The sequence below is a fragment of the Hetaerina americana genome, unplaced genomic scaffold, assembly GCF_022747635.1.
Source record: "Hetaerina americana unplaced genomic scaffold, ioHetAmer1.1.p SCAF_12, whole genome shotgun sequence".
Lineage (NCBI taxonomy): Eukaryota > Metazoa > Arthropoda > Insecta > Odonata > Calopterygidae > Hetaerina > Hetaerina americana.
Window position 1 is genome coordinate 11,806,243 of NW_027286292.1, and position 12,033 is coordinate 11,818,275.

Sequence of the window (12,033 nt, forward strand, 5' to 3'; positions counted from 1 at the left end):
TTGAAAACTTCAAAGTTTAGAGTTTCTTTGACTGAACTCTAATGTCATAATTTCACTACCTCTTATCATCCTTCTTCAAATGTGATAGATGAGCAGGCATTTCAAACAACTATCACTCAATTTGCAAAATTTTCTGTTCTTAATGGGAAACGAGTGTTTTAATATCCTTCTAACCCTACGCACCACTCCAAGCAGGGACAGTTATTATCCCAAGTAAACTTGTGATGAGAGGAGATTGCAAACACTGCTTGACAAATTGCATCCAGGGTTATTCAACAAGGATAAAATTTATGGGGACAGAATTTTGTACATTTCGACTAGTTTTTGTTTGTACTTTATAAAAACAAAAAAGCATGCGATGATATCGTAGGCAGGACAAACTTTGGAGATACAAGGCTCACAAATAGTGTGTGATCAACTGTAATGGTCAGGTTGAGAGAAGACTTGGGATAAGATCTGTAGGTGTCTTAAGACATGTACAGATCTAACACTATGTCTTTTACGTCACCATGTGATAGGCATTCATAAATCCAATTCATGTTATATAGACTACAAACTACTGGATAATCAAAAGCTTATTTCCAACAAACTTCACATGGCCATTAATGGCTTAAAAACAGCCACAATGCTTTTTGATCAAAACTTTAACGTACTTAATAATTAAAACTGCACATTTGGAAAAAAAACTTTATTTTCATAAAAGACACTATTCAATATACTATTGAATGAGTATATTGGCAGGTAGTGGTCAAAGCTGATCACAAAACATCCATTACTCTGCTTTTGATGATAATGTATACTCAAACAAACTCCTATACATGAGTATTAAAAAAAATATAAACACATACAAAATATGTTTACTTATATTAAAAATACCCAATTACTTACATGCACACGTAACAAGCTTTATTGTCAAATTTCCATGCACTTGCAGCTTCAAGATGCATGAAACACCTTAATAATTCAAGTCAAATCTCTGACAATCATTTGCAAATCCAACAATATTTAGAAGTATATAAAACATATTCACAGTAGAACCTGCAGAAAGGGTTTTTCATTGGACATTTTATAATTTGCACTTGTAATACATAAACACAGTCATTAAACAACAATTTATATCCATTTTGGAACAATTACACACAAGAATGTTTTCAATACAACCATATTTTTGTAAATGTATACACCCAAGAATGAATATTTCAGATTCAACTGCAAAAGAATTTTTTCCTAAGAAAACTTCCAAACCCTACAGCAGTAAAATTTTCGTCTCCATTTAGTCTAATATATTTATGGTCTCTACAATCAAAATAACAGTAATGATAACTGCCATGACCAGTAACATGACTAATCTAAAATGAAGACAGATGAATGAAAATGCAGAAACAACTTCTGCACCAATTTTCAGCCAAAATTGCACTGCAGTTCTTGTGATTAGTAATGATATCTTTAGTCAGAGTGAATTACAATGGACTTTGCCGGTCAACATACAACTCTTAATTTAATAAGCGTAAAAATATTCCACACACAAACATAGAAATGCAAATATGTACAACCATTATTTATGAAATACAGTTTTGAATAATTTACAACTGATTCAGCAACATATAGATTCACCACATCTACAGGTTCTACTGCTTTTGGTTTCAACCCTTTCTTTGCAATGATTCAACAAATGCGCCAATGAGTGCCAGCTGCATCTTCTATTCATTCCATCAACTATTTATCTCCTAACCTTCCCTTTCATTGGCTCCATTGATATAGGAATCACATTCACTGGTTTGTATTTCCTAACACAGAAATTAGACACAGAAACAACATGATTACAGCTGTGGTATAAGGCCACACCATTTCTTCAATTACTAGATTAATTATAACTAATTATTAACATACAATGAAAATTTACAGTAAAAATATGACCAAAGTAAAATTATTTTCTGTGATCAAAACTTTCATGTGCCACTACTAAATGTATCTCAAGTGAACTGGCTAACTGAATATACATGGCTGTATATTCAAAATATGTATTTAATTCCACAAAAGAGAACATCACCAGAGGAGTAGAAATAATGAAACTTACGAGTATTCTGAATTTGGCACTCCAATCACTAGCATTTCACTGCCTTTCATATGCATTCTCCACATGCTCTTGTGGTAGCCCCTGGGATCTAAATCCCAAATCTTAAAACACTGGAAACATTAGGAAAAAAGAAATTGTAGTATTTGCTTAGAAGTTTAATGCATCGACAATTATGAGAAATATCACACAGCTTGGGTGGAGCTGACGGTGCCTGAGAGGTGCCCAAAAATTGAACCCGGGCCTTTCAATCATTAGTCAGCCCTCTATCCCTGGACAACCATATACCCCATGAGAAATATCCCCACATTAATTGTGATTAGGAAATACTGCACCCATTACAGTAAAATTGTGAATTTGATGAACAATTATAATTCCATTATAATGTCCATTTAAGTCATGGCAGCCATCTGGGTTGAAGATTTTGACAACTGACTCAGTTTTTTAGGTTTCAAAAATTGGCGTGATGCTTCTGGACAAACACAGTTAACTGTAGTTGTGAACATTTCTGGATAAAAGTCACTGCTGATGATTCTTTTTCCATTTCTCCCATTTAATGCCATCAAAGGAGGACCATTTCTTCCCAAAAGTGAAACTTGGGAGGACATGGTCCTTAACTGCACCCAGAATGCAGGTAAATGCATGGTTTACCATTCAGCTCCCAAGCATACGTGACATTTATAAAATTTCTAGTTTATTTCAACATTTTTCCATTTTCCACAATGAACTCAATTTTAAAACATTTACGAAATGATAGTCAATATGTAAGTGTATGTTTTGCACAAAGATTTTACCAAAATAGAGAAATTTCAACTTGTCAAATTGATTGTCACTAGCTATTGCATTTGAATTACAACCATTTAAACAAAAACTATTGAGCACACTATGCTAGTCTCAGAAAAGAGCTAACTGATGCAACACATTTTTTGAGCTTAACGCATAGTATAATTGTAATTTACCAAGCTTGGTTGGACCATTAATAAATGACCTTAACTTGAACAATGAAATTCACTTATCAGGGTAGGAGGTCTAGGTCCTTTCCCTATGTTGTTTATGATATCCCACAAAGATGTGGCACCCAGAAAATTACATAACAGCTTTGCTTCAGCTGGGGGCATCTGAAGGCAGCATCTAAGATTTTCACCCTGGTCCTCCTAGTACACAAGACCCCTAGGGTCCATGGCTACCACTGTACCAACTGGATTCCCATATTGAACACCAGACTTTATGACCATGAATTCTACACACTGCTAACGACCCCATATTTTAGGTAATGCTAATGGAATGCATTTTGTAACCTATAACATTACTTATACACAGATCTTACTGTTGATCAAAAATAGAATATTGGATGTAAATAATCAACCCTGATAATGTTATCCATGTAATGCATTTCAGCAAAATAAGTACACTAAAAATTTTTATAAATAAAAAAAAGGAAGAGTGGGAAAAATTAAATAATTTAACAAAAAATTTACTAATTGTACTATACCACTGAAAATAAGGCTAGGGTAACACATAAATGTAATACTATAAACGAATCTAATCTGGCAAGTTCAGTTACCCACTTGTGTCCTCCACTTATGTACCAAGGATAACTGTCACTGCCATTTCATTAATAGTTAATGTAATGGATTGCAGTTTTTTAAACAAGCATTTAAGAGAATTAACATTTACAATGAGAGGCTCTTCAGTCATTTTGATCTTGTTTTAAACATGCTTGATTTTAAAAGCTGTCAAGCTGCTATCAGTTAATGATGATTGCACTAGTCCCCGGTAAAGAAAGGCTCAAAATGTGACACGACAAAGTATAAAATATGTACATGTAATTATTAGAATTCCAAATTACTTCAAAGTACATAATATAGAAGTTCATCCTATATATAATTATTTACTAACATGGAATATGCATGAAAAAAGATCAATGCACATTATTCCAATAAAATGATATATAACAAAGGACATGAAACATTGCAATAAGTTTTCATTCGTAAGCCAAAGCTTTTTTGCAACGCTCGGTTCTTCCCAGCTGATAAAGTACTTTTTTTACTTCAAAATTAGACTTTTTCCTGATTTCCCTGGTGGGTGGTCACTCTCATTAAGAGCAGGTCATGAAAAGAGCCTCCAAAATAAGTCAAGGGGCTGGAAGGGTAAAAAATCTTCCACATTTAGTTTAAAGAAAAATTTCTTAGAGCAGACCATTAACTTTTTTTTGCAAGAATACTTGGTAGTATAATTTTCCCTTCTTCTTATGCAAGCTATTCTTTACACAGTGGTGGGAAATAAAAGTGACTGGACATGAGGTTGACCTTCTTAGATGCAGAAGAAGATATTACCCGGCAAACAACATCTGCAAGGTGAAATATGTTGCTAAGAAGATACTGCAGCCAGGGCTTAAAAATAAATATAAATTTGGGGCAAATTTACATTTGAGGAAGTGTATGATCAAGAAAACACTGATATCATTCAAAAGATGATATTCAGGAATTAAACAAAAATGTTTGCAAAATGTCACTGAATTATTACCTTTCTTAATTGCAATGTAACCCCCTCATGTTAAAAGAGATCACACACACATCAAGGTATTTCTAAAACCACCCTTCAAATATGTTAAAAAATAACTATAAATAACTGTAATTACTTCAATATTAACTTCAGACTTTAAACACCTTACCTTGGCCACTTGTAACCATGTTACAAAATCTTTTGGATCATCCATTTTAATGTACATGACAAAAACATCTCCCTAGAAAACATAAATAACAACTCATTAGAATCTTTAAATTTGTTTTAGCAACTGGTTTTTGACAAATAATTTGGCTTCGTCCATACCTTCCGATCAGGAATGAAATTTTCATCACATGGTGACTTAATATGATCCAGCAAAGTACCTCTTTTGATGAGACTGACAATCAGCTCCTCATAATTATTCTTTTTTACACTGAAAAGTAAGCATTTACATTTTATTACTAATTAATTATTGAGCAAATCATCATTCACAATAGAAAAAATACAATTACAATACACATGTAATGACAATCGGGGGATTAATTAAAGAAATATGAAGTCCTTTTTATTCCAGTTCAGAAATATGTTGATGAACATCATAAATAGAAAAAATAAGTATGGACTATCTAAAAAGACTCCTAATGAGATAATGAGAATATTTTTAAAAAAGGTCATTATCATGGCTAAAAAGCTGTTTAAAAGCAAAAATATCCAATATCTAATCTTGGGACACAGTCCCCAACAAATAGCGAAAAGCTGCAATAGTAATAATAAAAGTCACAACTTTCTAAAGTGAAAACACATTGGCAGGATTGCATTCAACAAATGGCTACAACAATACTGCAACAGAATATCAATGCTCTGACTAATTAAAAAGCAGTCTAAAATAGATTTGTAATGGCTCATTAATATGGATCATTATAATGCTCATCTAATATTAATAATGATAATAATTAGGGGTGTACAAAGGATGATTAATGAATTATTAACAAATTTAATCAATTTTTTTTCCAGTAAAGTACATTCTACCTAGCTATTAATCAGCCAAATGTGATAGCATGAGATTCAGCGAGGAGCTAGTCATGGAGAATATTGCTTGCAAAATAAAATGGCACATTATAACTACAGATGGCATCCACTTCACCCTATTTATTTTCTTAAATAAATATTTTAATTGTTTTATTACAAAAACGTGCTTTGGCCGGCAACTGGAAACTGGGAGAAAAGTTTACATTGGAAAGGTAAAAGGTCATTCAGCTTGCTGTGATAAACACGAATAGACACTGTTGGCAGAAGTCATTGAGAGGGTGAGACACTTCAAAATAAGACATACAAGAGGGAATATAAATTAAAATTTACACAATCCACCTGGGAGGAAGGCCAAAGGATCAGTGGCACTCTGTTGGCTCTACTATGACTGAGAAAATTTGAGAACTCACCATTCCTCACCTTATCTCATAAAATCATGTAAGCGGTTCACTGAAAAAACCTGATGAAATCTCCAGCAGAAGAAATGCTGGCAGAACTTCAATCCTGATGTGGGGAACCCAATAATCATCCTTTCAACATTAATGAACCATGAAAGTTTTAATCAATTACGAAATATATGATGCACATATCACCTAGAAGAACATTCAAGGTAGATGAGAATGTGCTTGCATATTGCAGATTCAGCAAGGTCCTAGTCTGTACGTGTTATAGGAACAGATTCTGCTTGGCTCAAGATAACCAATCCATTTAGCCCTTTACAACTCAAGTGAGGGAACAGCAAATGGAAAATATATAATACATGATACTTGATGGTAGGAAAAAAAATGGCAAACAAACTTCATCTTCACCCAAATTTTCAAGGTCCATACTGCATATATGTACATGTATGAGGTGCACTGATTTTGTGGATTAAATCAGTAGGCTTAAGATCAATTTATGCTCATGGCTAGGCATTAATTACTTATGATTAAAGTTCTCCCTTGCAACAATGTGGCTTAAAGAGCTTAATTACTAACTTTCCAGGACATTATGCCTTGCATTTTAATGGACACACAGAATCATATGCAGATGTTATCGTCCAAATCTGGGAATCTTAATACATTCTGATTTGGCTAAAGTTCACTTTAAATCTGAACATTTCAAAGTTATATCTCTTTGGTTCCTTTATGAAATTAACATGGTACCACAGGGCCTGATAACTTTAAGGCTTAACTACATGACTTATGTTTAGTGACTAAATTACTGACCAAAAGGCAATAAACTTTTCCACAAGCTCTGGAAATGGAACACACTGGGTATTGAGGGCACTATTCTCATTTCTACTTAATTCCTTCCAAGAGGGTAATATGGTATTTCACCAGGATGTATGGTATATTTGGTTGCATTTAATTGGGAGTCCAAAATCTGACATATACCTTAGTGTTCTATTATTTGTTAGGCAATTAAGTTTAAACTCTCCAGCATGCATTAATAAATGAATGAATGTTTGACGAGTGATTGGCAAGTTTTAGTTTACTTAGAATAAGTCACCATATTAATGCCATATAAAGAAAATTTGACTGGAATATATCACAATAATGCAACATACTCATCTATGTTCCTTATCTCAACATGGGGCTGAGTATTGAAGGAATGCTTTTTGAAGTACACATCTTGAAAGTATGAGTTCATGTTCAGTCCAGAAGCTCCAAAGTGATATGTCCGAGAGACATCAGGAATGACACACTCTCGACCTCTCCGCACTTCAGGAAGTCTCATCCACATGTCCCAATCCCACATCTTAAAACAAAAAATTAATAAATTCAAAGCAGGCTCCTGTTAATTTTGCCCTCATTTTTTTGTATACAATTAACCCTCTACCCCCAAGCCCAAAACTTGGTTTAATAGGCAAGGGGAGAGTTGGCCTTATACCTAGGGTTATCCAGCATGTGGAATTCACACATCAGGATATTAAGGGGACCAGTTTATTTCCCTGCACTTCTCAAGGTTTCCCAGGAAGATCTGGTGCCATTTTTGGGTACCAGACCTTGGCATAATACCCTTAACTGCCCAAGGACCCTCAGGGCAGTAGCCCAGTGCTCTCTGCACACTGGTCTACTGCATCCCTGCATGACATTAACTGAGAATGCACATTCTTCCATGGACTAGGGTTGCCAACTCGAGTAACTGCTTTGAGAGTGGAGATATAACCACAACACATCAAATACAAATGAATATTTTATGCAAGTACATACCTTTTCAGGAGTTGGCCATTTGGCCTCCAGTTCATCTTTGTAAAGAGAGCGTTTTAAAAGCCAACCCAAGCCAGGCATTGTTTCCACTCTATACAAAAGGCTAGAGTCTTCACTAGTATGCTCATATCCTTGGTCATTCCAAGCAGATATGCAATAAATACTATCATCTTCTTCCAACAGTCTTCTTGTTTGACTAAAATAGCTGAGAAAGAAAGAACACTTACATATACTCACCATTCTAGATGAAAAAAAGTCACTCAACATTTCATAGTAAAATACTTAAGGATTAATGATAACTTGGTCATATATAATATAAGGCAGCAGAGAATAAATATTTTTACTCAATAATCAGTGGCCAATTCCCAAAGCTATAAGTCAATTTAAAAGTTTTTGTGGTATGCTTACCCATCTGTAACTTACATCTAAAAACAATTACTACAGCCAAATTTCATGAGATGTTGAATGTTTTATATTACGATTTGCATTGTTTTTAGAAGGCTAGTAAATTAATGGGCAGCTTTGAGAAATGGCATCCAGATGTTATCTCTAGATTGAAAAATGAATACCTGAAGAAATCTGGTGAAGCATCCAAATCTTCTTCAACAATAATGGCATATTTTGCATTTGGAAATATATTGAAGGTAGCAGTTAATGAAGCTTTGTAATGCTGAGATATTCGAGCATTTTTGGCACCAATTGGAGTGTGCTGTATTCCTCGAAGGCCAAACAATTTGGTAACTTCTAGTGGTTCCTCAAAGTAGCCATCAATGAACACTGTTATCATTTCTGGATTAGCACCATTTGCAGAAAGAAGAGATCGAAGCATTCTGCAAACATAATGAGTTAAAACGTAAAACAATATAGTATAATTTGATATCACCGTCCTTCACATTGAAAGATTTGATAACTGCTGTGTTTTGAACAGTTTGCTAATCTAGATTTCTAGCATTTCTGAAACAATCATCATGGGCAAAATGATTATTACTAATTCATCTGTAAAAAATCAGCAGAATAATGATGAATCCAAGGGTAAGAAGGATATAGAACTGTAAAGGATGACATAAAATGAGCATATTGTTACATGACAGCATTCACTTCACTCATTAAGATGCTTATGATAGAAATACATACCCTTAAAATGCTCAACGCGCTACAAATTTCAAGAGTATCTTGGCAATACATACTACAGAGCTGATTAGCCACTGAAAATTAGCTAAAGCCACCCACCAATAATTGAAAATGAAAACTAAATGGTCATATATAGCCAAATTTCAGGTTATTATTTAGTGATATTAGTTTCAGTACCATGTTTCATGAAAGTTTGACATTAATACTTTCATTAATTATTTAGCTTTTTCCTCCATTTCTTTTATCCTACCAAATAATTCTCACTACTGATTATGCACTGAATTGTCTTCATTTAACACATTCTTAAGGAAAGATAAATAAATCAGTTCAAATGTCAGTTATAGCAGTATGTACAGTGGCACGCTCAGCTCATACTAATTTGGAAATGTTGAAAGACTCCAATAATTGACTCCGATAATTGACAAGTTCTACTGGTGCAGTAGGAAAAACTTTTCTAGGGGGATTTCATTATCCACTGCCATTGAGGTGGGAGGAGAGGAAATGTCTAGCAGGGATCAAAGGATAATTAGGCCGTTGGATGACTGGATGCTGGATAATCGGTGCTTTACAGCAGTACAAATTTAATCCCAAAATTTTACACACCATAAATAAATATCCTACCTATATAAGTAGTGTGGTCGATTGCTGGCTATAATGGCCACTGGGACATCATGTACTTGATTATTCAATATCTGAAATATTAAATGAGACACCACTTAAAACATTTTCCAGGTATTAAAAGTGTATAAAATTGTAAACAAATTAACACTAGATATGACATTAACACACTTCTCTTAGCACATGCATGATATAAACATAAAAAATTGCAACCTTTAAATTTAAAGGTACTGTTTGCCATTAAAAATTAGAATAGCTTTAATTGGAAGAAGTGCGGCACTCAAATGAAAGAAATAGTCTTAATTACACCAATTGGAACACAGAATTACCATTGTAGGTAATTTACCTATCTGAGGTGGAGTTTGGATCCTAACCACTATGATGTATTACTTGTTTTCCGTGAACTTCTTCTCTGCTGACCTACAGTATTTCCTTCTTTAGTTCATCATATTTTATACCTGCCTTGATGTCATTTAAAGTCTAATTCTCTTTTCTGCTTACTTAAAATCATCCTTCATATTATACTTTAAACATTTTGATAAACTCGATGGTTTCAGGCTTCACTTTGTGGAAATCCATTCTAATAAATCAAAAGAGAGATGGTACTTTTTTCCACACTTTATTTTTAAGTCGACCGGTTTCGTCGCATAGGCGACATCATCAGGTACATAGATTCAGTGAGTTCCAGAATATATAGCTTTTTGAGAGGGGGGGGGGGAAGGGGAAAGAGGCGGTGGTAAAGGGGGGGAGGCTGGTGTGAGAGGGAATACCTGACGCCCCAACCCCCACTGTGAACGGCATACCTAACCAAGCTTCCACTTAGCCTCCATCCTCTTTCCCCCCCCCCCCCCCTCAAAAAGCTATATATTCTACAACTCACTGAATCTATGTACCTGATGATGTCGCCTATGCGACGAAACCTGTCGACTTAAAAATAAAGTGTGGAAAAAAGTACCATCTCTCTTTTGATTTATTTAAACATTTTGTTAACCCTCATTAGTTCCCACTCAATTTCCCTTCTTTGGATATTACCTAGCAACTTAATCTCTATTACTCTATATTTAAAAATCACCATTAGTTTACCTCTCAGTTCATATATTTTCTTATTATACCTCAAAAATTCTCCATACCCACATTTCAAAGGTCTGTAATCTATCACCTAAAAGAGTATATTTTAGATCCATACAGCACTAGACTTCCACCTTAAAATCTTTTCATTATGCTCTCATATGGGATACTTGTCATCAGTTCCCTTTTCCTTGTAAACTGCTTTTTTGGCCAATGCTATTCTCCTCCTTAAGCCTCCACTGCTCTGCCAACTTCCTGCAAAATACTGCCTAAAGGTGAGAATTTTTCCAAGTTGTTCTATTTTCTCCTTCCTTCTTTTATTTTTCACATGGCCTCCCTACTTCTTGAGGAAGCTATTATTTTGATTTTCTTGTGCTTAACTTTCATACCAAACTTTTTACATTGCTTCTGTTAAGTACCCAGCAGGAAATGCAACTCTTGGCTGTCTCACTAACGGTTGCTAAATCAATGGCAAACATGACTTAATCACCACACCAACCACTTGTACTCTCAGCTCATGTCTCATACAAACCTTAATACTTTCTCTATATGCAATTTAAAAAGCACCAGTGATAATAGATAGTTCTGTCTTAAGCTATGTTTACATGCATCAGATTTTGTGTTCCATTTTTGCATTGTATCATTCTTTATTTTTATGGCTGCAGCAGAGCTAGAAAGAAACAGAAGATAGTGATGGCTCATGAGCTGTTTTCTAGAAGATGAACAAGTGACAGACAACTAGTGTTGGATTTTGCTCACAGCTGCAAACTATAGTGCTGCAACCTAAGGCAAAAGTTGAGAGATGGAAAATTTTTGACATCACAGCTTGTGGCGATAATTTGCATCATAATTAGTTGGGTGACTTGAGGTTATGCAAAACTAGATGCATGAATGCATAGCCTTACCATAGTTCCATGCATAGCCATGGAAGCATAGTTTTTCCTGTCTATCTTGCAAATTCCTCAACTAACCTTACCATCTGACCATATATATTGCATATTGGCCCAAAAAATTTCTCCCTTCAATTTTATCCTAACCACTTCAGTAATAATGGGGGATGTTATCTGTCCAGAATGCATTGTTTAACTTCATTGTCCACATCATTTTTACTCTATATTGTTACCTTGTACTCCTGGACACAAGCTATACATATCTGAAAATAAGCCACACTTTGTCATGAGAAAGATAAATGACGTCTGAATTGAAAATCAGTTGGTTTTTTTACTAAAAATCATTTAAATAAAAGAGCATTCCATAATTGTTGGAAAGCCTGGGATTTCAGCTGCTAGAAGCATGGAGATTAAATGTAAATTTTAACATAGTGGATAAATACCTACAAATTGTACGAATTTATCAGTAACCTAATGGGAATAATTCTAGCCTCACAATTTAATGGTAGGAGAAATCACAATT

General features: G+C 34.5%; 1 protein-coding gene across 1 annotated transcript in view; it reads right to left on the reverse strand.

Annotated features, from left to right (window-relative positions):
- Window positions 1-710: 710 nt before the first annotated feature.
- Window positions 711-12,033, reverse strand: part of LOC139685691 (protein O-linked-mannose beta-1,2-N-acetylglucosaminyltransferase 1-like) — a 44,428-nt gene continuing 33,105 nt past the window's right edge. The window contains exons 9-16 of the mRNA XM_071582687.1: window positions 9,556-9,626; window positions 8,373-8,633; window positions 7,807-8,008; window positions 7,161-7,351; window positions 4,907-5,015; window positions 4,749-4,820; window positions 2,078-2,187; window positions 711-1,787 (exon numbers count right to left, since the gene is read on the reverse strand). Coding sequence (XP_071438788.1) covers window positions 1,721-1,787; window positions 2,078-2,187; window positions 4,749-4,820; window positions 4,907-5,015; window positions 7,161-7,351; window positions 7,807-8,008; window positions 8,373-8,633; window positions 9,556-9,626 — 1,083 coding nt within the window. The 3' untranslated portion in view covers window positions 711-1,720. The remainder of the gene's footprint in view (window positions 1,788-2,077; window positions 2,188-4,748; window positions 4,821-4,906; window positions 5,016-7,160; window positions 7,352-7,806; window positions 8,009-8,372; window positions 8,634-9,555; window positions 9,627-12,033) is intronic.